The sequence below is a fragment of the Budorcas taxicolor genome, chromosome 5 (genome assembly GCF_023091745.1).
Source record: "Budorcas taxicolor isolate Tak-1 chromosome 5, Takin1.1, whole genome shotgun sequence".
Taxonomy (NCBI): domain Eukaryota; kingdom Metazoa; phylum Chordata; class Mammalia; order Artiodactyla; family Bovidae; genus Budorcas; species Budorcas taxicolor.
The window spans coordinates 162,932,595-162,956,576 of NC_068914.1; the positions used below are offsets into that span (position 1 = coordinate 162,932,595).

The window sequence follows — 23,982 nt, forward strand, 5'->3', positions numbered from 1 at the left end:
GAAGCAGCCACGCAACAGGCTCCTGACGGGGCACGCGGCCGGGACAGCACAGCTGACCGGATCCCGGGCCAGGCTGCAGCCGGACACCAAGGCAGCCAACTGGGCCGTTTACAGCCCAGCCAGGTCCGGGGGCATCCACGCGCGGGGGACACACGCAGGGAAGTGGGAGCTTAACTCGTGGGTGTGGAGGCACCACAGACCAGCTGCAGCAGCCCCAGGGGGTGCTGCTCTGGGTGGGTGGGGAGGGGCCTCCCTGTCGGCGGGTGCGCAGGCTGTCAGCTTCAGTGCACAGAGCAGCCCCTGAAGGTGGGGAAGCCCTCGGCACTCCCTGGGGCACTGAGGCGCTTGGGGTGGAGGTTAGGCTGTCGGCGACTCACTCTGGAGTGCCCAGAGATCCCGTGTCTCTCTGCACAGGCGTAGCGTCTGTGTGGGTATGCAGACTGTGTACACATGTGAAAAGCACACACGGTTCTCCACATCCTCACCAGGGCCTGGTAGGGCCAGACACACGTTGGGAACTTGGTGGACACAGCTCAGGAAGTGGGAAGAGCCAACCTCACTTAAAGCCAGTGACAACTGTCTCCCAGCTGTCAGACAATCAGTGGTAAGACAACATACAATGTCACTCTCATTCTTTCTGAACACGTTTATCTCCTACGATCTCTTCTGCAATGGAGACAGCGTGCCTGTGAGCACAGGGAAGGCCCCGCCCTGCAGGGCTGGGCACAGTGGGGCTGCGCCCAGCACACGCTGGCCTTCGGGTTTCCACCACCCAGGGGCCCTGCCAGGCGCCAAGAGGCCACCGCCTGCTGCCCTGGAGCAGCTCCTCAGGCCGAGGCCCGTGGCCTGGATGGCGGGCAGCGTCAGCACCCACAGTGCCCTCATGGCCGCGGGGATCCAGGCACGGCCGGGGATGGGCAGCCGTTGTCCTGTCAGTTCCCGGCTCGCCTGGCAGAAGCTGGTGGGTACCCGCATCCCTGGGGGCCTACTCTCCCCTCAGGGAGGCCCACGGAGCCGCTCCAGAAGCACAAGCTTGGTCTGCAGGTTCACATGGAACGGAGGCAGTCTGCTCAGGTTCACACTCAGCCCGGTGGTGCCCGGGACGTGGGCCAAGACACGGTGCGTGTCCTGGTAGAGCGCCAAGGGCCCGGGAGCGGCCTCCATGAGCAGGTGCGTGTAGGCCAGCATGCGCTCCGAGCCTGGCTCCAGGTCTTCCGTCTTCTCGTACCTGCGGAGGAGAGCACGCCACGCCCTGCAGGCCCACGCTGGTCCCTGGCACCCCGTTCCCCCGGGAGCCTGCGCCACAGGGAGGACGTACCTCCAGGCACTGTTGACCTCCAGGAAGCGGGACACGCCTGTCTGGGCAGCGGCCACGTCGATGTGTAGAACAACATCTGTGGAGAGCAGGCCAGCCCCGTCAGCGCCGGGGGCCCGCGCCTCTGGCAAGGCCACCCTGGCCCAGAGCCGCACACCCACCTGCGTGGGCGGGCACCAGCTGGTGCAGCCTCTGCATCGCCACACCGCCGGGGTAGTTGAAGTGGGACACATACAGGCCCGTGGCCGAGTACGCGGCGTTCACCACGAGGTGCCCCAGCACCAGGAGGGACCCCACTCTATGCAGCCAGGACTTCCTGTAACTGTTCAGCCTGGGAGGGAGCAGAGCCGGGGACCGCCATGAAGAGCACATCCACCCGCTGCCACGCCCCCACACAGGCCGTCACCACGCAGCGGATGCGACAGACTCTGAAACCCCAGCAGGCGCCAAGGCCAAACCTGCATTAGCCCTTCAAGTATCCCGAGTCACCCCTCAGGTCAGAGCCTGGCTTCAGGCACGTCCCGGGCTGCCTGGTGCCTGGTGCTGGGCAGAGCAAGGACAGGCGCCCGCTGCCTCTACAGGCCGGCCACGGGCCCTGCAGACTCGCGCTGGACCCCGCACCAGACCCCGGCCGGGTGCCTGGTTGAGCCTGTCGATCACACTGGATGCCCTCCCCTTTGCAACCCAGTTCATGGCTCCGGGCGAGCCCACGAGGCAGCCAGCAGCACTTACACGCGGGCACAGCCCCTGGCAGCCACGACGTTGAGCAGTGGGAAGGTGTAGATGACGAAGCGCAGCTCCTTGTGTGGCAGCAGCGAGTACAGGGCCACGAAGCCCAGCGCGGGCAGCAGCAGCGCCAGGGCCCGCCTGTCCACCGCCCCCAGTGGCACGAAGAGCAGGCTGCAGCCCAGGCCACGCGGGAGCGCCGAGTAGAAGTACCAGAGCAGTGGCGAGGTCTGAGCGGGCGTTAAGGAGGCTGCAGGCACCCCCGCGGCAGCCCGCCGTCCCCCGCCAGCGTGATGGCGCCCCGCCCACAGCTCCGACCACAGCGTGACCCCTCACACGGGGACGGTGACCCCACACACGGGCTGCCACAGCTGCGGACGGACAGCGGAACTGCCCAGAACCGTCCCTCCATCTTTCACTATGAAAACAGCCTGTCCCAGGGTGGGGGGCACACTGGGGACCCACAGCATTCTCTTTGGGGATGTCTTTTAAAGAGCCCAGAGTGCAACATTAAATCAGAAGATTGCAAGGACAGAGAATCTGGGGCTGAGACGCTGAGTGGTGTCTCCTCGGGGCACAGACTCAGGACCAGGGAGACCCGCCCTGCAGAGGAGGAAGTGCTGGTGCTGGCGCCACGGCAGCCGTCACGCTCCCCGAGGCGCAGGTGCAGCGGACAGCAGCTCCTCGCTCTGCCTCGGAGGAAGGATACGCCCCAGTTGGAACTCTTGTTGAGGACGGTGTTATACCAGAGCACCTTCCCTTCTGGCCACACGAGGTAGCGCCAGAAATAGGAGTCCACAGCCACCGTCAGTCCTGAAGAAGGAAGAGCAGCTCAGGGGAGCACAGGCCGCCCCGGACACTGTCACAGGTGGAGGCCCCGAGGTGCAGCCCCGACCGCAGAGCAGCCAGGAGCCAGAGCAGCACCCCTCGCGGGAGCCGAGGCGTCGGGCCCTCCCCCAAAGCAGCCCCCACACAGGTGCCCCCGCGTCTGCACGGCCTGGCCAAGGCACAGGAAAAGGCGGCCCTGGTCGGGGTCCTGTGGAGGGGGTCCAGTGGGGGACGCTTGGGCAGCAGAGCCAGAAGACCCGCACCGGGACTCTGTGACCCCATGGGAGATGCAGGTGATTCTCCTTGATGAGGAACAGAGATGAGAAAGCCCCCAACCAAGAGGGCGCAGCCCCCACTGGCCCAGCCCCTGCGACCCACTCACCCAAGCAGAGGATCCCGGCCGGCACAGCGCAGCGCAGGGCCCGGGTCAGCGAGAGTTTCCGCCAGCAGAGCGGCAGCAGCAGCGCTGGGCCCAGGAGCAGGCTTAGCTCGGCCCTGAAGACCAGGATGACGAAGGCCGAGAGCCAGATGAAGCGCGTCCACCTCTGCTGCAGCCAGGCCGCCAGGGCCAGCAGCACTGCGGGAGGGTGGGCGCGGCGTCACTCTCTGCTCGAGGGGCACGGGAGCCCCGAGACCGCCCGCCCGGGCCGCATCCGCACTGCCCCCACCTCCTGCAGAGCCTCGCCCACCCGGCCCCTCTGGGGCCCCTGCCTGCTCCCAGCCCCATGGACCAGCTCCTCCTCCGGGTGCTGCTCTTGGGGAGGCCTCGCCCCACCAGCTCCCCTGAGGCCAAGCCGGAGCCCTGCACAGGGACAGAGCTCGCTCGCTTCCTGGCCTCCCTGTCCTGCATTTCTGAGACACCTGGTGGGCAGCAGCTTTCGACAGACACTCGGATGGACCCCCGCTGACACCAGCCCGGGAGACCCGGGCAGGCCAGGCCGGCAGCAACATACCCACGGGCAGCGCCAGCACGTTGGGGAGCGTCCGTGTGCAATAGAACATCAGGTGGAACTGCGAGGCTGTCACCCAGCAGAACAGGGCGGCCACTGTGGCCCCAAACTGCCGCCTCGCTGCTTTCTGTAACGCCCAGAGCCCGAGAATCACGCCGAGTCCCACGACGGCCCTGACTGAGCAGAGAGGGTGCGTGGGCCCAGGGGATCCCGTGCTAAAGACGGGCCGGTGTACACAGCACGACGGCACTCAGCTGCAGAGAAGAATCCCTGCCATGTGCAGCAGCGGATGCGCCTGGAGGCCATCATACTAGAGGTCAAGTGCAGAGGAGGAGAAGGGCGAGCGCCACGCGGCGTCCCTCGTGTGTGGGATCTAATGGACACGGATGCACCACACACAAAACACTCACACAGGAGGCCGCACACTGATGGCTACCAAAGGGGAAGCGGGGAGGGGCAGCTCAGGAGTCTGCGACCAACAGACACACACGGCTGTGCACGACAGACCTCAACAAAGATGCGCTGCACCGCGCAGGGAACTACGCTCAACATCGTGTAACAACCTGTGATGGCAAGAATCGGGAAGAGGGAGATATATATATAGAACTGAACTGCTTCACAGCACATCTGGGATGAACACAGTACCGAAAGTCAACTCTACTTCAATTAAAAACCTGACACGCAAAATGAAACGAAATGTGTTCCATCTAAAGCAACGGCGCGTGGTTTCCCCTGAAACTAGCATCAGGTGAGCTTGTTCACTTTCTGTTTCACTTGCCAGTAACTAGATTCTTTTCAGCATGGTGGGCCACCTTTGAGTCCTGTGACACTTTTTATTTAACAGTAAACACTTCTTAAACTCAAACAAATGGGCTGGGCGTGGGAAGCAGGTGGCCTGGACGCTGGCACCCTGACCCTGGAGAGCTGTTCTGTGCCTGGCGGCCCCGGGCAGGGCTGGGACACCCGGAAGCTGGGCTGGGCAGGGCAGACGCGCGCAGGCCACAGCTGGCACCCCAGAGGCCCTGTCACCGGCCAACACCTCCAGGGCTACACTTACTGAGCACGTGACGCGCAGACGTGGCCCCAGCCACCCGGCCGAGGCTGCCTGGCCCCCCCACGCAAGTGGACAGCCGACCTCCGCTTCCTCGGCCACCCTTTCCCGAGGCACAGCCGCCTGGTCCCAGGAGCTCTCCAAACACACGTGCCCACCGGCATGAGCCGTGCTGCGGCTGCTCAGGGGCGGGGCCTGGCCCCCGCTGTCACCACCTGGGGAAGTGGGCGCTGCCCCCACTGAACTGCCTGCCAAGTGACCAAGACGGCCGGGATTCCAGGTGGCGGCCACTCCCGCCGAGGGCCCCTTGACTGGGTGACCGCGGCTGTCTGACGCCGCCACCGCTCTTCACCACCGCCTCCCCCCACCGGAGGAGCCCTTACCTACAAGCTGAGAGTAGAACTTGGACGTCTCCAACAGCGAGAGCGCGTAGACCACGGGGCTGGAGAGCGTGGCGATCAGCAGTGGCCCGAGGAACGTCCTGGGGACCACGCCGGGGAACTCGAGGTGGTCAAACTGCAGGGAGAGGGCAGGTCAGCCGGGCCCAGGCCAGGTCCCCACACCACTCAGGCGAGCTCACCTTCTCCACATCCAGCCGGTGGTAGAGCAGGTCGTGCACAGCCTGCAGGTTGAAGCTCTCCTCCACCTTGGTGTAGGGGCAGGCGGCCAGGTGGACCGCGGCCACGGCCATCAGCAGCCCCAGGAGCTGGCGCTGCCCGCCCAGGACCGACGGCCTTCTCCCAGCCATTCTGCGCGCCCACCTCACGGACCTTCATCCACCGTGAGCACCGCAGCTCTTGAGTGTGTTCAAAGAATGGAGACACAGATTCCCAAGCTCGAAAACTCTGCTGGAGTCAACACCTGGGAGACGTGTGTGAGGGGTAACAGCACCCCTCTGAAGTAACCTGGAAACACATCAACACAAGACACTGAAAGAAAAATCACCCTTAAGAAACTTCCACGTTTTAACCAGCCATCTTCTTTAAGCTGTCTGTGAATACTCTTCCAGGAAAAAGGACCTGAGTTGCAGAGCCGGAGCTGAGTGCACTGGCAGCTGGGCCCTGGGTCAGCCCGGCCCTGGACACGGCAGGACCGAGAAGCTAAGATCTGGCTGGAGAGTCAAGAACACGCCGGGCTCGGCCCCCAGGGCAGTAGCTGGGGCAGACAGGCTGGGGCTGTGAAGCAGGAGGGTGGGGGGCACACCCAGAGCACAGCAGAGCAGCAGCCATGAGTGGGGGGGAGCAGCGAAGACCTGCGTTCCCAGGACTGTGTGACGGGCCATGGACTCTGCATCCTGAACTTCGCCCGGGAGCCCCTCTGAGCCCCAGGAAGCACCACGCTGGTCGTGAGCACAAACCGGTGGACGGCAGAAAGCAAGCCTGTTCCTGGGCAGGGGGGCGGGGGGGTGCCGCAGACAGATGCCCGCACTGCAGGCGCCCACACACCAGGACTGGGGGGTACCCCGTGGAACAAAGATTCCAAGAAGACCACGGAGCGTCTGGGCAGCTCCTTCTCGCAGGAGACCTACATCTTTCAACTCGGCAAGGGAGGAAAGACAGCAAATTCTTCCTGTTTGTGGCTTGTCTTAAAACACGTTTGCTTTTCTTTGATCAAAACCAAAAGAGCAAGAAGCAAAAGAAGAGAACCACAGTGCCATTTGTTAAAAGTACTTTTTGGTTAGAGGGAGATGTATTAAGCCTCTGCTCTAAGTCAGCAAGTGGGGAATCCACAACTTAATAAAATCTGGAGGAGGAAGAGGGATCCTGTTCGATACGGCGGTGGCGGCGAGGTGGGGGAAGTAAGGGAGTCAGAGGGCTTTAATAATTCAGAATTACCAAATAACGCAGTTCCGAGAGAAGTAACAGAACTTGGTTCCCTTACCAAATTGTAAGGGCGGGATTTTCCTGTTTTCCCACCTCTGTAACCTCAGCAAGGAGGGGCCTGTCCATCACGACTCGCGGCTGCATCGCCACCTGGTGCTCAGCAGGTGCTCAACAGACTTGAAAAACAAATTCATAACAGCTCCTAAGTGTGGATGTTATCAGCTTACATCTTCATTCAGTTCAGTTCAGTCAGTCGTGTCCGACTCTTTGCCACCTCATGAACTGCAGCACGCCAGGCCTCCCCGTCCATCACCAACTTCCAGAGCTTACTCAAACTCACATCCATCAAGTCAGTGAGACCATCCAATCATCTCATCCTCTGTGGTCCCCTTCTCCTCCCACCATCAATCTTTCCCAGCATCAGGGTCTTTTCCAGTGAGTCAGTTCTTCATATCAGGTGGCCAAAGTATTGGAGTTTCAGCTTCAGCATCAGTTCTTCCAATGAATATTCAGGACTGATTGATCTCCTTTAGGATGAACTGGTTGGATCTCCTTGCAGTCCAAGGGACTCTAAGACTCTTCTCCAATACCACAGTTCAAAAGCATCAATTGTTTGGCACTCAGCTTATTCTGGAAGACACTAGCAGCGCCCTGCATGCCCACCCGGGACCAGGAGGAGACACACAGGGCAGGAGCAAGTACACAAACCACAGTAAGCCCCCTGGGACCAAGACCGTGAGCAAATGCCCCTGTACTCGTCCACACCTGCCTGCAGCCGTTCGGACTGTTAATCTGAGAGGTTAACGACTGTCGTTTCCAGGACAGTGGCCCCTCAGATTAGGAAGCGACCTGCAGAGGCCCTCCTGTCCCCGTCTATTCCTCGGTCTCGACTGAAACCGGTCAAATCAGATGTCCACGTTACTAATTCACGGCTGGAAACACAAAGGAAGTGGCAAGAGATCAGGCCAGGGAAAACTATCTTTCGTACGCCTTCCTTCTGGCAGTTCTGTCCTAAAGAGACCGGTAATGCCCACGTTCCTTCTCCTGACTTAGACCACGGGTTTCGGCGCCAAGGGCCTAGGGCACGGGGGGCGGGGAATGCAGACTGCCGCGTCCCCAGACACACTCCTCGGGCCCCAGGTGACGCGGCTGGCCCCAGGTGAGGAGCCTGGCGGGCGTCTCGCGTGCACGCGCACAGTGAGGCCCAAGGAGCCCCGCGACGGCGCCAGCCCGAGGTGCCCTCAGCCCGCCCCGAGAGCCCCAGCCACGCGCGCTGACCTCGCCAGCCCACCGCGCGGTCCCTCGAAGCGCTCGCGCCTGGGTTGCCCGCGGCCGGAAGTCGGGTGGCGGAAACCAAGAGCTTCGGCGAAGCCCTTGCCCGAACCTAACATGGCCGCTGAGGCTACGCTGCCGTCGCGGACGCCCTCGCTGCCCGGAGTAAAGATGGCCGCTCCGGGCGGCGCGCGGGAGAGGCGGACGCAAGGGGCGGGCCCGGGCCTCCACGCCCCCCAAGCCCAGCCTCCCGGCGGGACGCTGACCCGGGGCCTTCCTATTGGTAGCCGCTCGTGGCGAGCCCGGATTGGGCCGCACGGGGGCGGGGCGGACCTAGAAGGCCAATCGCCGCGCGAGGGCTGGCGTGGGGCGGGGCTCCAGCCGGCTCCGCCGAGTATCCCCGGGAACGGCCGGCGCTTCGGAGCCGGTAGGCGGCCGGAGGCCGGAGTGCTCGGCCGGTTCCCGGTGGACTTCGGCCCGCGTCCGCGCTGCCGCGACCCCGCGGCGCCGTCCGCCTCGGCCCGCCATGCGCCCGCCGGCCCTGGCCGTGCTGGGGCTGCTGCTGCTGCTGCTGCCGACCGGCGAGGCCACCAAGAAGCCGACGCCCTGCAAGCGCTGCCGCGAGCTGGTGGACAAGTTCAACCAGGTGGGCCGGTCACTCCGCGGGGACGGCGGCGGGGGACGGGGTCGCCCTGCCATGGCCCAGAATTACCCCACCGTGGGCCTGCGATCACCTTGCCGTGGACTGGGTCACTCTATCATGGACTGGCTCACCCCACCGTGGACTGGGTCACCCCCCGTGGACTGGGTCACCCCACTGTGGACTGGGTCACCCCCCATGGACTGGGTCACCCCCCGTGGACTGGGTCACCCCACCATGGACTGGGTCACCCCCCATGGACTGGATCACCCCCCATGGACTGGATCACCCCACCGTGGACTGGCTCACCCCCATGGACTAGGTCACCCCCCGTGGACTGGGTCACCCCCCGTGGACTGGGTCACCCCACCGTGGACTGGCTCACCCCCATGGACTAGGTCACCCCCCATGGACTGGATCACCCCCCGTGGACTGGGTCACCCCACCGTGGACTGGCTCACCCCCATGGACTAGGTCACCCCCCATGGACTGGATCACCCCCCGTGGACTGGGTCACCCCACCGTGGACTGGCTCACCCCCATGGACTGGGTCACCCCCCGTGGACTGGGTCACCCCACCATGGACTGGGTCACCCCCCGTGGACTGGCTCACCCCACCGTGGACTGGGTCACCCCCCGTGGACTGGGTCACCCCACTGTGGACTGGGTCACCCCCCGTGGACTGGGTCACCCCACCGTGGACTGGCTCACCCCCATGGACTAGGTCACCCCCCATGGACTGGATCACCCCCCGTGGACTGGGTCACCCCACCGTGGACTGGCTCACCCCCATGGACTAGGTCACCCCCCGTGGACTGGGTCACCCCCCGTGGACTGGGTCACTCCACCGTGGACTGGGTCACCCCCCGTGGACTGGGTCACCCCACCGTGGACTGGCTCACCCCCATGGACTAGGTCACCCCCCATGGACTGGATCACCCCCCGTGGACTGGGTCACCCCACCGTGGACTGGCTCACCCCCATGGACTAGGTCACCCCCCGTGGACTGGGTCACCCCCCGTGGACTGGGTCACTCCACCGTGGACTGGGTCACCCCCCGTGGACTGGGTCACCCCACCGTGGACTGGCTCACCCCCATGGACTAGGTCACCCCCGTGGACTGGGTCACCCCCCGTGGACTGGCTCACCCCACCGTGGACTGGCTCACCCCACCGTGGACTGGCTCACCCTCCATGGACTGGCTCACCACCCATGGACTGGCTCACCCCACCGTGGACTGTGGTCACCCCACCTCAGCCTGGCTCACCCCTCCATGGACAGATGTGAAGCAGCAGGGCTGACCCTGTGTGGCCCTCTCCCCACAGGGAATGGTGGACACAGCAAAGAAGAACTTTGGTGGTGGGAACACGGCTTGGGAGGAGAAGACGCTGTCGAAGTACGAATTCAGGTGGGCACCCTGCTCTGACTGGCCCAGCGCCCGCCTTTGGGGCCTGACGTGTCCCTGGGAGCGTCTGCAGACACAGAGGGTCCCTTGGGCACGGTCACCTGTCCTTGCCTGGGGCTGGCATGTGGGCCTCTGGCCCCTGGCTGTCCCCTCGCCCTCCAAGGGGCAGACACGGGTCTTTTCAAAACGCAGGGGGGGCTGGCCCCACCCCCACCCGGAGCTCTAGCCCAGCGCCGGGCTTCCCTGGGTGGCCCCATGCTTGATGCTCTCCCTGAGGATGAGCAGGCCTCCCTCACCGCCGCGCCCTCTGCGTTTAGCTCTCTGCCTGGCAGTGAGGCCGCCCGGCCCCAGCTGGGTGTTTGTCGCGGGTCTGTCCTCACTGACCACCAGTGTGGCTGCTCCCCAGCAGCAGCGGGCCTCCAGGCCTCCCTGGAGCATGGACGCTGACCCCTGAGGTGCCGCGTGCCCCCCTCTCACGGTGCCACTGGCCCTGTGTTTCAGCGAAGTCCGCCTGCTGGAGATCGTGGAGGGCCTGTGTGAGGCCAGCGACTTCGAGTGCAACCAGCTGCTGGAGGAGCAGGAGGAGCTGCTGGAGGCCTGGTGGCTGCGGCTGTGAGTGCTCGGGGCCTGGCGCCCGCCATGCCTGGGGGTCAAAACGCGCTGGAGACAGTAGGGCTTCCACACACCTGATTTCTCCCTCACCCACATTGCCGTCCTGTTCCATCAAAGTGCAGCGATCCTGACAAGGGAGTTAGCTGGGAGAGTCAGCTGGCCACAGGCCCTCGTTTCCTGGGTCCCATGATGCTCAGAAGTGCCTTACATTCAACTGTGGTTTTGTTTTGAGGAAATCCGCCACGTGAGATTCAGTGGATGCTGTTTACATCCTCAGGAAGAAGAAGCATCCTGACTTATTTGAGTGGTTCTGTGTGCAGACACTGAAAGCTTGTTGTCCTCCGGGGACTTACGGGCCAGACTGCCTGGGTATGTCTTTCATTGGGTACCCTCGAGTGTCCACATCATTCCTGTTGCGGCTCCAGGGGCGGCAGCTCCCATGGGCCTGGGTGCTGCCCTCTCCCAACTGCAGGGACCTTCTCCCCCAGTCTGGTCCCGGGTGTGCTTCCAGCTCACCCATGGGTTCGTCGTAACCCAGTGCCTGGTGCTGCCTGCTAAGTGCGAGGAGGCCCACCGCCAGCAGAGCGCTGTGCCAGAGGCCGGGGCGTCCAGCCTTCAGGGTTCCGTCCAGGCATCACTGACACGTTCAGGTTGATCCCCTGGGCGGAGGGCATCATCTTGGCGCCCAGACCCTGCCCCAGCCCGCCCGCGGTCCTGCTGGCACGTGGCTGCAGCGAGGAGTCCTCACTGTCTGCTCCTCGGCCTCGTGTCCCCGGTGAGGCCGGGGCCTGTGTGTCCCGGAGAAGGGCACGGCGGGCCTGGGGTGGCAGCGGGACTTGGGGCTGAGCGGGTGGACGGCGGGGCTCCCCGGGGCTCCCCGGGGCCCCCCTGCTCCCAGACGCCCTCTGAGCAGCTCGTGTTCGCAGCGTGCCAGGGCGGGTCTGAGCGGCCCTGCAGCGGGAGCGGCCACTGCAGCGGAGATGGCACCCGGGAGGGCGACGGGTCGTGCCAGTGCCACCTGGGATACCGGGGGCCGCTGTGCACCGACTGCATGGACGGCTACTTCCGCGCGCCGACGGGCGGGACGCACAGCATCTGCTCAGGTACCGGCAGCACCCGCAGGCCGGGAGCAGGGACCGCACCGGCAGAGCTGGGGGCTGGGGACAGTCCCGCTTCCTGCCCCTGAACAAGCCGTGGAGGGAAGCGTGCGGTGATGACCCCTGACAGCCTCCTGGACGGGCAGCACGGCACCGTCAGCTCCATGACAGCCACGCTGGGCCCGGGCGCTGTGTCCCCTGGAGGCTTGTGCGGCCCTGCTGCGCCGGCGGGAAGCTCGGCGCCAGCGGGAACAGGCTGGTTGTGCCTGCGGCGCACGGGGCCGGGTCCATCGGCGCGCCTCCAAGGGGGCCGGTGGTGTGGCTGAGAATGGGACAGCAGAGGCCATGCAGTGTGGCCCCAGGCCCCCGTGAGGAAGGCTCGCCACCTCCGTTACCCTGGTGTGGGAAGGGCGGCCCCCCCACCAGGCTCTCTGAAGGCTCCCCAGCCGTTGTCCCTGGGCTCCTCCGTGAGTTCCGAGATGTGCCCGTGGGGTCCACAGATGGAGCCTTCTCAGCTGGGATGGAACGCCAACCCTTCCAGATGGGGAGGCCCACACCCCGCTCATGAGGCTGCGTCAGCCCAGGGCGGTGTCCTCCGACGTGTAAATCCAGGGAGCAGGCCATGGGAGACCTGTGTTCCTCCTTGGCTGTCCCTGCCTCAGGGGAGGACTGTGGCGGGCGCCGGCAGTCAGGTCTGGGGGCCGTGCCGCGCTCTCGGGCCTGCCCACAGTGAGGCCAGCCACCCCGGTTTCTACCCGAGACCTCCCCAGGCCCGGCAGGACCACGCATGTTGGCAGGCGGCATGCACACCCAGCCGGGTCTGGCTCCAGGCTTACGAGTAGCTCCTCTGAGTCGTCCTCTGCTGAGAATTTTATCACCACTGGGCGCGGGAGTCCCCACGCGCTGTCTCTTCTCGTTAAGTGCAGTGTTGTGACTTAGTGAATGTATTTTTCTGTTACTGAATCCGTCTTGCCGCTTTGGGATTTACGCTTGTTTTCACCCTAACAAATGTCAGTTCCTAAGCCCCAAAACAACCTTTGCATTGAGTTTGCTCCTGAGATGCGCCTGCCTCTGCCTTGCAGCCTGTGACGAGGCGTGTAAGACGTGCGTGGGCCCCACCAACAGAGACTGCGACCAGTGCGAAGTGGGCTGGGTGCGCCAGGACGACGCCTGCGTGGGTGAGGCTGGCAGGCGGCCCTCCCCTCCGCGCCCCCCATCCCGAACCTCCCGCCCTCCGTGGGCTCTGCCAGCCCAGCCACCCCCAGGACACGCCATGCCCTGCCTGCTGCGGACGTGCTGGGGAGACTGACGTCCCTGGTCGTGATTAAGGGGTCACAGGTGGAGGCTGGCTTTGCAGGTGGCTGCTTTTGCCTGCGGGCGGGATGCCCCGCGGGAACCCTCTGCAGCCTAGACCCTGGGCTGGGTGGGTGGCCGCAGCCTTGCTGTCTGTGGCCTCAGGGGTCCTATTGGCTCAGGAGAGGAGCCTGACCCAGGCCCAGTCACGTTCCCTTGGGCTCTGCGGGGCTGGCGAGGCGACACTGCGGGGAGGTGACAGCCTCTGAGTGCAGTGACGGCGCAGTCCGGTGCTCGGGAGGCCCCTGATCAGGGCGCCTGGCCTCCCACCACCCGCCGCCCGCCCTCAGGCCTCGCTTGGACTGTAGCCCCGCCCACAGAGTCTCAGGGCCTGGGGTGGCGTGCTGCGCTGCCCAGCTGCTCCTGGGGGTCCTGTGCTGCTCAGGGCTGCTCCTTGGGGGCGTGGGGGGGCGGTCCCTGGGCTGCCCGGCTGCTCCTGGGGGTCCCTGCGCTGCCCGGCTGCTCCTGGGGGGTCCTGTGCTGCCCAGGGCTGCTCCTTGGGGGCGTGGGGGTCCCTGCGCTGCCCGGCTACTCCTGGGGGGTCCCTGCGCTGCCTGGCTGCTCCTGGAGGGTCCTGTGCTGCCCAGGGCTGCTCCTTGGGGGCGTGGGGGTCCCTGCGCTGCCCGGCTGCTCCTGGGGGGTCCCTGCACTGCCCGGCTGCTCCTGGGGCGTCCCTGTGCTGCCCGGCTGCTCCTGGGGGGTCCCTGCGCTGCCCGGCTGCTCCTGGGGGTCCAGCCCCGGGTTTGGTTTCAGCCTCACGGCTGGTGGGCCTCCTGCCTCAGGTCCCAGACTGAGTGGGGCGTGGTGCCCTCCACGGCCCTGAGGAGGGACTCGTGCTCAGCCACTGCGCTGTGCCCGCTGCACACAGAGGCCCCGGATGATGGTCGTCCACGTGTCCCCAGGCAAGGGGCCCTTGGCTGCCGGGGTCGGGTCAGGGCCGCCCCTCAGCTCTGCTGTTGTTTCCAGACGTGGATGAGTGTGCGGCGGAGCCGCCGCCCTGCGAGGACACGCAGTACTGCGAGAACGTCAACGGCTCCTTCGTGTGCGAGGGTGAGCACCGCCCACTGCCCTGGCCTCCCCTACCCCGGTCTGTCCTGCCCCCGTCCGTCCCCCCGTCCGTCCCCCCGCCCGCCCTGGCCTCCCGTCCGGCCAGCTCCCCAGGCGTCTGTCGTTTGTCTGTGTGACCCCTGCGCGCGCCGCCCGCTTAAAAAGCTTAAGTTAGCAACAGAAGCACTGGCCGTTTCCCGACCGTCAGGAAACTCAGGTGCAAGGAGACAGCAGTGCCCGCTGGCAGGAGGGCCCTGGGGTCAGTGCAGTGCTGATCTGACGCGGTGCCTTGTCCCCTGTTCGATTTTGCCTCAACAACACTGTGCCCGTTTGTCCATCGCGTTTCTCTGCATCGTGTCGTTAGGAGCGTGCTGATGTCTGGTCTTCAGCAGCCCACATGGTTGAATATTTCAGCCGTGCATGTTCTCCAGTTACAGACTCAGAGAGCCCTTTAGGTAGAGCTTTGCACGCTGCTCCTCACTTTCCCTGCATTAGTCTCCAAGTTGGGCCACCTGCCCCAGAGGTGGTGCCCCTTCCTCACCCAGCAGCGGCCCGTGTGGCGGAGGTGTGAACCTCCCGCAGCATCCTGTCTCCATGTTCCACGGACACACAGCTCCGTGCTCCACAGACACACAACATGCCCCAGCAGCATCACAGGAACGCAGGCTGTCTGCCGGGGCAGCACGGGGGGCCACCCCTCGAAGGGTGGGGATACCGGCTCTTCTGGCCACAAGCCCTCCCCAGCCCCGCGCGTGGCTCTTGCAGGACGAGGCTCACTCCCCTCCCCTCGTTGCAGAATGTGACCCCACCTGTGTGGGGTGCACCGGGAAGGGCCCCGCCCAGTGTAGAGAGTGCATCACCGGCTACAGCAAGGAGAGCGGCCAGTGTGAAGGTCAGCGGGTGCGTCTGCTCCACTGGGGGGCCTTCCCGGGGGCCATGCTCCAGTGTGGACGGGGCCCTGGGGAGGCACGGAGCTCCTGCCCTCATGCCTCTGCCTGTCCCCTCTCCAAACAACCGCCCGGGTCTCCTGCTGAGCCCCTCCCTCCTTTCTCTAATGCACCTACCATCTTCCCCTCTGTGCACAAGTGAACCCCCCCCCAGCCCCCATGAACCCCTCGACCCCTGCTGGGCCTGTCTGCCCAGTGAGGTCGCCCGTGCAGTGGAGTGTTCTTATTCAGACATCGATGAGTGCTCGCTGGCAGAGAAGCCCTGCCTGAGGGACAATGAGAACTGCTACAACACGCCCGGGAGCTTCGTCTGTGTGTGCCCCGATGGCTTCGAGGAGGCGGAGGGCACCTGTGTGCAGACCAGGCCGGCGGGGGCTGGTGAGTGACGCCCGGCCGCCTCTGCTCGGGGCTCCCGCAGAGACGAGCTCACAGAGGGTGGCGGGGGGCACCACAGCCCTGGTGGCTTCAACCCCAGAGCCCTGCAGGTGAGACGTCTGAGCTCCAGTGTTGGGGACTGCCTCCCCCGAAGCCCGTCGGGAGCATCCTTCCTGCCTCTCCCGGCTCTGGGGGTCACTCCTGGTGTTCCTGGGCGCACAGCCGCGTCCCTCCAGCCTCTGCCTCTGTGATCTCGTGGCCTTCTCCCTGGAGTCTGCGTCCACAGTTCCCTTTGCTTGTGGGGACACCACTCATGGGCTCAGGGCCACCCCCAGTGACCTTGATCGTCTGCAGGGACGCTATTTCCAAGCAAGGTCACGTCCACACGTGTCCCATGGGGGGGTGCAGTTCTTCCAAGACGGTCCCAGACGCATCCTGGGGAGTGTGGGATGTCCACAGGTCGGTGGTTGGGCCTCCAGGAGGAGCTGAGGCCCCGGAAGGATCATGGGGGGCCCAGTGGGCAGCAGAGAGCAAGGCCCAGAGAGGTTGTGGCCGCCCCGCTTAGCCCCGTGTGCCAGGGCTCATGATGCAGGCTCTCGTCTCGTCCAGACTAACAGCGGCCGCCTGTCCCGGGGCCCCCGCCCCACTCTGGGGAGACAACCCAGCTGGGCAGGCCCTCCAGGGCTGTGGGCAGGCCGCCCACTCATCACGGCTCCAGCGGGGCCCTCGTGCCAGGATTTTACCTAACGACCTTTGTTTCCTTACAGAAGCCACAGAGGCAAGTCCGACGCAGCCCCCCTCCCGGGAAGATTTATGACCAGCACGGAGTTGGCCACGCCGCCCCTAACTTATTCAGACTGTCGTCCCGACGGGCCCAGTTCTGGCCGCTGGCTCCAGGGGGCCCCTTCCTGGAATGGACGGTGCTCGCTGGACCCTTCAAAAGCTGCGTTTCTTGGCTGTTCTTAAACAGATTTGTATATTTTGATACCGTTCTTTATAATAAAATTGGCCCCTGAAGGTAATTAGGCAGAGGACAGGTGTGGGTTTGTCTCGGTAAAAACATGTGGATGCTTTCGAGTGGAGCTTGCCCAGTCCTGGAGCCCCGGGCCTGCAGGGCCCCCCAGTGGTCCCTGTTGCTCACCCCCAAAGGCTTGCAAGCACCAGCAGAACTTTGATAAGGGGGTTCAGGGCCCCCCGTGGGCCCTAGAGTGAGTGTCATTAGGGACCCTGTGGGAAGAAGTCAGAGAACCCCCAGGGCCAGGTCCTCAGTAGGAAGGAGGCACCCTTGCACCCCCAGACCCTCAGCACCCCCGCCCCCGGCCTCACTCCCACCTGTGTCACCCTGGCCCCGAGGACGGTCCCCGTGCCCCTGGCTGCCCCTGGGCACTCAGCCCCAGCTGGGCACTGGCCTGGGCGCTAGAGGAGCCTGTGGCAGGATTCTACCCTGGGGGCGCCTCGCTAGAGGGGCCCACAGCACCAAGGCTGCAGGCTCGCAGGGCCCTGCAGCTGGCTCCACCAGCTCCCCCAGCTCCTGTGGGGCAGAGCCTCCAGTCCCAGGCCCGGGGCAGGTTCCCCGAGTCCTTGAGGTAAGCAGGAGTCCAGTGGGCTGGGCGAGGCCAGCGCCAGGCCCACGGTGGGGGCCACACTGGGGGCCACATGGTCCTCTTGGAGACAGACACGTGGTGCAGGCCAAGGGGCTGAGTACGAAAGTGGGGTGATGACTGGGATGACGACCCGGCGGGCAGGCAGCATAGGGTGGGGTGGAGAGGGGGGGATGGAGCCTGCATTGTGGGGATCCAGGAGGGCCCCACGAGGGGATGAGCCAAGCCTGAGAGCTGGGTGGGGTCCCTGGGCACTGAGAGAGGTGCTGGCGGGTTGGTGGGGGGAGGCCCTGGCCTGGAGCGCTGCGGCAGGGGTGTGGAAGAGGGGGAGGGCACTTCGGGAAGGAGGCGATCCAAAGGCTCCCCGAGGGAAGAGAACCAGCTGTGGGCTGGCAGGTCTGCAGGGTGGACAGTCCCTGCGCTGTGCAAGGCCCAGGCCTGGGTGCCAAAGCCTCCCCCCGGGGCTGCATGAGCCGAGCAGGGAGCCGCCCTACACCCAGCTGGAGGCCGACGCTTCCTGTCCTCACTGTGGGGGATGGCGTGCACAGCCCCGGCAGCCCGACACCCCCAGCCACGGCAGGGTCAGCTGGGCGGCTGCCTCGCCCCCTCCCACAGGGGAAACCAGCTGATATCCTGAGGGGACTGGTCCCCCAGCAGTGGGAGGTGGACCCTGGCTGGGGGACCCCACAGCTTTGGACTCAAAAGCTGTACCCCAGTCTGAGCCGCGCAGCTGGCTCCCCTGTGACCACTGCGCTGGCCGGTGGAGCGTGGGGGTCCTCTCTCCATCCCCTCCCTGCCTTCCTGCAATGCCACAGACACCCTCCCCAGACCCCCCCCAGACCACCTCCCGGATGCTAATGGGCCTGGGGAGCCTGGGGATGGATGAGGCCAACTCGGCGCCTCCCTGCTGGCAGCAGCTGTGGCCACAGCTGGAGGGACCCATCAGTCCTCACCTCTCTGCTCTGGGACCCCCAGTCAGGCCCCCAGCCCTTCACTGCGGCTACCCCACTAGGGCAGAGCACGCCAGGCGGACCTGGCTCCTGCGTCGTGCCCAGCGTGGTCCCAGCCCAGGGCCTCCATGTTGCTGTCTCTCCTGCTGGGAACGTGGGGGTCTGCTCTCCCATCCGCTGGGGTCTCTGCTCAGGCTGGGGGGTCCAGGGGCCCTGTGCCTCCCTGCCCTGTCAGCGCCTCACTGGAGCTTGGTCACCCCGGGGCCCGGGCCCCCTGAGGGCGGCCGCAGCCCCTTCCTGAAGCCCCACACTCCCCAGGGGGTGTCTCTGCACCCAGCAGGGCTTCTTGCCCCCACCCGACCCCCTAGGCTGAGGTCTGGAGTCAAAGGTTAATACCCCTGTCTCAGTTTTTCCATCTGTAAATGGGAGGACGTCCCAGCGACCAAGGAGGGAGGGTGGACGCTCCCCGAGCAGGGCCTCCCCCACCAGGCCGGGAGCTCAGGGTGCCGAGGCTGCCCGCATACAAGCTGTGAGGACATGGGCTCTGGGGGGCCCTGTCTGGCCAGGCGGGTGGATCAGCCCCTATGCCTGGGGCCAAGGGGTGTGTGTGGCCAGCAGGGGGCGCTGCGGGACCACCTCCAGACCTGTCTGTAGGGGCCGCCGGGTGGCGGCCACCCTGGCCGGAGTCTGGGGACAGGCTGTCCTCACCCTGAGGCCTCGGGGGTCCCGAGAGCCCCAGGCCCAGCCATCAGGGTGACCCATCCAGTGAGGGACCATGCCTCCTACCGCCTGGTACTGCCCCAGGATGGGCTGACAGGGCAGGGAGCCACAGTGCCCCAGGACCCCCTCAGAGACCCCTCCTCCTCCTCCTCCTCCTCCTCCTCCTCCTCCTCAGGGTCACAGGGTGCAGCGCCCCCTCCCTGCCTCTGAGCCAGACCACCTGCCCTCCGTCCAGTCAGGCGCAAGGACCTAGGGGCACGTTCGCTCGCCCGCCGGGCCCTGCAGGAGGCTGGGAGCCTGGAGGGAGCCATGATCAGGCTCTGTGGGCCGGAGTTCAGACCCCGGGGCTGCACCCACCACCCTCTGGGCCTTAGCCCGGGCAAGTCCCTGGGGTCCCCTCGCCACACGCAGTCCTGGGGCTGCCTCCCTCCCAGCCGGCCTTCAGCAGGCCAGCACGCACCCCATGGGCAGATGCTTCTGGAAGCATGCAGCCACAGTCCTGGCTGCCCGCCCTGGCTTTGCTGCAAAGTGGGTCCTTCTATCTGATGGGTCTGCACGGGGGCGGCACGGGCAGCGTTTGGGGACTCTTCTCACAGGGGTGAGGGCGCTCCCGGCTTGAGTGGGTAGAGACCAGCGATGCTGCTCGACACGCCCGGGGGTCCAGGACGCCCCACGTTAGCCCCGGGTGAACTGTGGCGGGTGCCCCTCTCCCCAGCAGAGCCACAGCCTGCAGATGGCCCCCTCCTGCCCACAAGTTCCCCCGGAGGACCTCCCCTTCCCCCACCCCACCTCCCCACAGGGGCCCCTAAACGCAGGGCAGAGACACCACGCCCTCCCGCTCCGTGCCCTGTCCAGCTGGGGGCCGACTGGCTCTGGGTCCTGAGGGAGGGAGTGAAAGTCGCTCAGTCGTGTCCGACTCTTGATGACCCCATGGACTGTAGCCCACCAGCCTCCTCTGTGCATGGAATTCTCCAGGCCAGAATACGGGAGTGGGTAGCCTTTCCCTTCTCCAGGGGATCTTACAACCCAGGGATCCAACCCAGGTCTCCCGCCTTGTGGGCGGATTCTTTCCCAGGGGAGCCACAGAGGAAGCCCCCGGGTCCTGAAGCAGAGTCTCAGCCGGCCGTGCGGCTCAGCGCCCGCAGGCCCAGGCCCGTGTGTCCCCCTTCCTTTGTGGTGGCGCTCTCCTTGCTTCGGGGGGCCCGAGCCTGCATCTGCACAGGGCCCGTCTCTGCCTAGAGTGCACGCGTCCTGCAAAGGCCCCGGTGCGCTCCGCACTCTGGTCACCTGGCCTGGTCAGCACAGGGCTGCTGATGTGGTGGGGTGGCTGGTCCAGGTGCCTGTGGGCTACAGAGGCCCGGTACCCTGAGGGGCCGCGTGTTTGCTCCCGGTGACCTACACTGGTTCTGACCACCCTTCCCTTGGGGCTGCAGGAGAGCTTGCCCCGCCCCTGGCCACTGCACACCTGCGGCCTTGGACGCAGGCTTGATCGAATTGAGCAAAAACACCACGTCTGGCCAAGCCGGGCCTTTCGCGGCGGTCCACACCCTGGGATCCATCCTCGCCTTTTCCGTCTTCAGATTGGCAGCATAAGTAGAGACCTGGTCGGACCACCACCCTGAATTTTCTGGGCTTCAGATGCTCCACCAAACACCCCTGTGTGTTGCCTCTGACTTGCAACCTTGGGTGGGGGCACTTGCAGAGGCTTCCCCTGGACTTGTCCGTAATGGTGGCCAAGGCAGTGATCTCCCTGGCCACTAGGTCTGCCGGCTGCCTGTCTGTTCTGGGCCTGGGATATGCCTACAGGGTTCACGTGCAGACCCTGGCTGAGAGCCCGCTTGTCTCTGGGCTCCCGTGAGCCCCCCACTCAACAGAGGAGCCAGGAGGTTGCTCTGGGCCTCCGGGACCTGCTGCGACTGTGGCCGGCGGTCCTCAGATGCCACACTCAGCTGGGGGCTCCCGGGGAGGTCCCTGGGGACCTGCCTGCTGTTAGGTAGGTCCTGGGTCGGAAGCCTCAGGTCTGGGAACCAGGCGAGGGGTCATGGCCTTTCACAGGGCCCCGGTCACTCATCCTTGGTTTCTCCTGCTGGACCGCCAGACCAGTCCCGGGAACACTGAGTTCTGTTAACCACAACCTCAGGTGACTCAGGCCCTTGGCCCGGCTCCAGCCCTGGCACTCCTGAGAGCTGCACCCACCTGCCCCGCAGCCAGGCGCCCTCAGCCCCTCGCCGCTGGTCCTGGGACGGCCTCTCCACCGGCGGGGTGGTGGGAGCCCCAGCAGGCCTGCCTCTGCTCCATGCCCACGTTGGCCCCCAGCCTTTCAGCCCCGGCCACACACCAGCTCTGCCAGCCTCTTCCTGGCCCCCAGCGCTATGACCACGTGCCTACTGGGGGTGCACTCTGGGCCTGGGGAAAGGCCCTGCTCTCCGGGGGCTCCCCTCACCCCTCTGGGACCTGCTGCTGGGCCCTGAGGCTCTGCTGGGGGCCAGCATGTCCCTTCCAGGTGATGTCACCACTTGGACCCAGGAGGGAGGTGGGCAGGTCCTCACATCTTCAAGGGGTGCCCGGTGGAGGCGTGGCCAGGGGTGGGGGCCTTGCGGGTCACCGAGGGCCCACTCCCTCGGGCAGTGTCTGGCTGGGGGCTCTGCCCTCCTGGGAGTTGGCCCGTCCCCCGCCACCGTCTTTTTCCAGAGCGCCAGCCCAAGACACCCTCGCCCTGCACTCTAGATGGTCCGACCGCGCAGCTATGCAGCCCCCTCCAGGGCACCAGCGACCTCGGAGACCAGACGGCGCCCCGCAGCGGCGGGGGCGCGGAGGTGGGGGGGGGGGCGTCTAGCTCCGCCCTTCTAGCACCGCCCCTCCGGCCTGGCCCCGCCCCTCCGAGTTGGTTCCCAGAGGAGCCGCGGGTCCTCAGCTGACCCCCAGGGAGGGTGTCAGATGGCTCTTGAGAGGTGTCCAAGCTGCGGCGAGGGCGCTGGGCCCCGAACCCTCTGGACTCTGCCTGGGGAAGGAGAATGGCGGTGGCCGGGTGACCTCTGGCCGAGGTCAGGGCTCCAGGGGCCCAGGGCCAGGTCCAAGCAGCCTGGTGCTGGCCGTTCGTTCCCACCGCGGAGCGCCAGGCCCCGAACCCTGGCGCCAGCCCGGATCTTGCGCGCCCGTTCTCCCCTGAGGGGGCTCACGGTGGAAGGGGGCGCCCCTCCCCGACCCTGCGGGCCCTGGGAGGTGCTCTGGCCCAGGGCTGCCCTCTGTGGGTGACCCTCCCTCACCGTCCCCCGTTGGGGGCGCTGCCTCGGGGCCTCCTCAGCCACCACTGGGCTCACAAACCTGCCTCCCCAGACCGGGCCCCGGGGTCCTGCCAGGCGCTCCTGGCCTCTGCTTTTCAGCCCCACCCGTGGGGGCCCGGCTGTGCAGACAGGCAGGCCTGGGAGGGGCTGGGGCTCCGGGCCGCCACGTGGGACAGGATGGCTGTGAAGTGGGATGATCCGGGTCAGGACGTGGTGGTGCCGTCCCCCTCAGCATGTCCACCGCCGGCCTGACGGGCCCTGGGGAGGGGCACCGGGGCGGCGCGGGGGTGGGCAGAGGTGGCACAGAAGGCCTCGGCCTGGGGGCAGTTGCTGGGTTCTGGGGGTGGGCGGGACCAGCCTTGGGCCTCGTGTGGGTCAGCCTGGCGTTCGGGCCACAAGCCCCCTCCCAGCCCAGGGTCCTAAAAAGCCTTCCCTGTGGCTGGGATCATCCCGGATGCCAGGCCGGCTGGCTCCGCACCACCAGAGGGTCAGCCTGGCCTGACTGGACGCCCCTCTCTTCAGAGACCCCTCGTCCCAGCTGCGCGCAGAAAAGCCGTTCCAGGTTTCCAAGTGACATCATCGGGGCTGGCCCGGGCCACTCGCACTGGCCACGCTCCGTCCAGCCTGGCCATCCTGGCAGCTGAGCCACAGAACGGCGTCAGCAGCAGAATCTTTCTGCACCCACATCCTTACGGCCCGGGGGCTTCGGGGGTCTGCTCCAAGGCAAGGCTCCGCCGAGGGAGGCCCTGCGTCCAGGCCTGTCCCCTGAAATGAACGCGGGACGGCGGGAAAAGTTGTCTGACCCCTTGCCCCATTCTCCCCTGAAAGCCCAGGGGACTCCCAGCCGGGTCCACGGCAGCGCCCCCCAGGCCGCAGGCTCCCTGGACCCAGTCCGCCGTCCTTGCCCTCCGAGGGCCGGCCAGTGGGCCGCAGTGTCTGGGCCCGTGACGGGGGCGCGTGGGAGCCCCTGGGCAGCCCGGCCCCTCGGGGACCCCGCGGCTAAGTGCTAGCTCCCCGCCGCGCCCCCCCACCCTCGCCCAGCCCCGCCGCCTGGGAGGGGTGACCGCGGCCCCCAGAGTTCCCCCTCGCGGAGCAAGAGGGCCGGCGGTGCGGGGAAGGGCTGGGTCCGCCCGGAAGGGGGCGGCGGTGCCGGGAAGGGGGCGGTGCCGGAAGCGTCCGCCACGCTCCCCCCGGGAGAGGCCGCCGGGAAGACGCGCGTCCGGCCCGCCCCCTCCCCTCCTCTCCCCGTTCTTCCTCCCCTCCCCCGCCCCCCTCCCCCCGCCCCCCTCCCCCCGCCCCCCCGCTCCCCTCCCCCCCGTCCCCCCTCCTCCCCGCCCCCCTCCCCCCCGCTCCCCCCTCCTCCCCGCTCCCCCCTCCTCCCCCGCTCCCTCCCCCCCGTCCCCCTCCTCCCCGTCCCCCCTCCTCCCCCGCTCCCCCTCCCCCCGCCCCCTCCCCCCCGTCCCCCTCCTCCCCGTCCCCCCTCCCCCGTCCCCCCTCCCCCGTCCCCCCTCCTCCCCGCTCCCCCCTCCTCCCCGCCCCCCTCCCCCCCGCTCCCCCCTCCTCCCCGCTCCCCCCTCCTCCCCCGCTCCCCCTCCCCCCGCCCCCTCCCCCGTCCCCCCTCCTCCTCGTCCCCCCTCCCCCCCGCTCCCCCCTCCTCCCCGTTCCTCCCCGACCGCGCGGCTCCCCCCCTTCCCGGAGCGCCGGGCGGCGGCGGTGACGCCGGGTTTCGGGGCGGCGCGTGCGCGCTGGGCCGCGACCTTCTCGGAACGCGCTCGGTGCCAGGTGGCCGCGGGCGGGGCGCTCGCGCTGCTCTTGACGTCACGGGGGTTCCCGCAGGAAACGGTCCGCGCGGGGAGGGCGGGGGCGGGAGACGCCAGGTCGGGGGGCGGCAGAGCCCGGGTGCGCCGCGCGCTGAGATCTCCACCCCGGGTCCTGCGTGTCCTCCGCGCCGGGGTCCGCCCAGCTCTCCTTCCGCGCGGGGAGCAG

General features: G+C 66.7%; 2 protein-coding genes across 5 annotated transcripts; one reads left to right on the plus strand and one right to left on the minus strand.

Annotated features, from left to right (window-relative positions):
- Positions 1–650: 650 nt before the first annotated feature.
- ALG12 (ALG12 alpha-1,6-mannosyltransferase) lies at positions 651–8,021 on the minus strand. Of its 4 annotated transcripts, none has more exons than XM_052640006.1 (10): positions 7,972–8,021; positions 5,451–5,775; positions 5,254–5,386; positions 3,823–3,996; positions 3,252–3,446; positions 2,751–2,854; positions 2,048–2,271; positions 1,477–1,646; positions 1,319–1,394; positions 651–1,228 (listed from the first exon to the last, which is right to left on the minus strand). In XM_052640006.1, exons 2-10 carry the CDS (start codon positions 5,616–5,618, stop codon positions 997–999), a joined length of 1,476 nt encoding a protein of 491 aa, XP_052495966.1. In that variant the 5' UTR covers positions 5,619–5,775; positions 7,972–8,021; the 3' UTR covers positions 651–996. The 4 variants fall into 4 exon arrangements, with proteins under 4 accessions (XP_052495966.1, XP_052495964.1, XP_052495967.1 ...); XM_052640004.1 differs by having other exon boundaries at positions 5,451–5,799; XM_052640007.1 differs by lacking the exon at positions 7,972–8,021 and adding an exon at positions 6,752–6,959.
- Positions 8,022–8,480: 459 nt separating this feature from the next.
- On the plus strand, positions 8,481–16,441 carry CRELD2 (cysteine rich with EGF like domains 2). The gene is made up of 10 exons (XM_052640761.1): positions 8,481–8,611; positions 9,931–10,013; positions 10,512–10,622; positions 10,900–10,991; positions 11,549–11,725; positions 12,802–12,897; positions 14,039–14,122; positions 14,916–15,011; positions 15,298–15,444; positions 16,209–16,441. The coding sequence occupies exons 1-10, from the start codon at positions 8,492–8,494 to the stop codon at positions 16,256–16,258; spliced, it is 1,056 nt and encodes a 351-aa protein (XP_052496721.1). The 5' UTR covers positions 8,481–8,491; the 3' UTR covers positions 16,259–16,441.
- The last annotated feature ends 7,541 nt before the right edge of the window (positions 16,442–23,982 follow it).

What these genes read in the sequence shown, in the direction of transcription:
- ALG12 (XM_052640006.1), bottom strand. Translation starts at nt 5,618, where the DNA reads ATGGCTGGGAGAAGGCCGTCGGTCCTGGGCGGGCAGCGCCAGCTCCTG. An exon ending in ACAAGAGTTCCAACTGGGGC is followed by an intron (nt 2,272 to 2,750) that starts GTATCCTTCCTC and finishes ACGCCCGCTCAG; the next exon opens with ACCTCGCCACTGCTCTGGTA. An exon ending in GCTGGTGCCCGCCCACGCAG is followed by an intron (nt 1,395 to 1,476) that starts GTGGGTGTGCGG and finishes TGCTCTCCACAG; the next exon opens with ATGTTGTTCTACACATCGAC.
- CRELD2 (XM_052640761.1), top strand. Translation starts at nt 8,492, where the DNA reads ATGCGCCCGCCGGCCCTGGCCGTGCTGGGGCTGCTGCTGCTGCTGCTG. An exon ending in TGGTGGACAAGTTCAACCAG is followed by an intron (nt 8,612 to 9,930) that starts GTGGGCCGGTCA and finishes CTCTCCCCACAG; the next exon opens with GGAATGGTGGACACAGCAAA. An exon ending in GACGCACAGCATCTGCTCAG is followed by an intron (nt 11,726 to 12,801) that starts GTACCGGCAGCA and finishes TCTGCCTTGCAG; the next exon opens with CCTGTGACGAGGCGTGTAAG.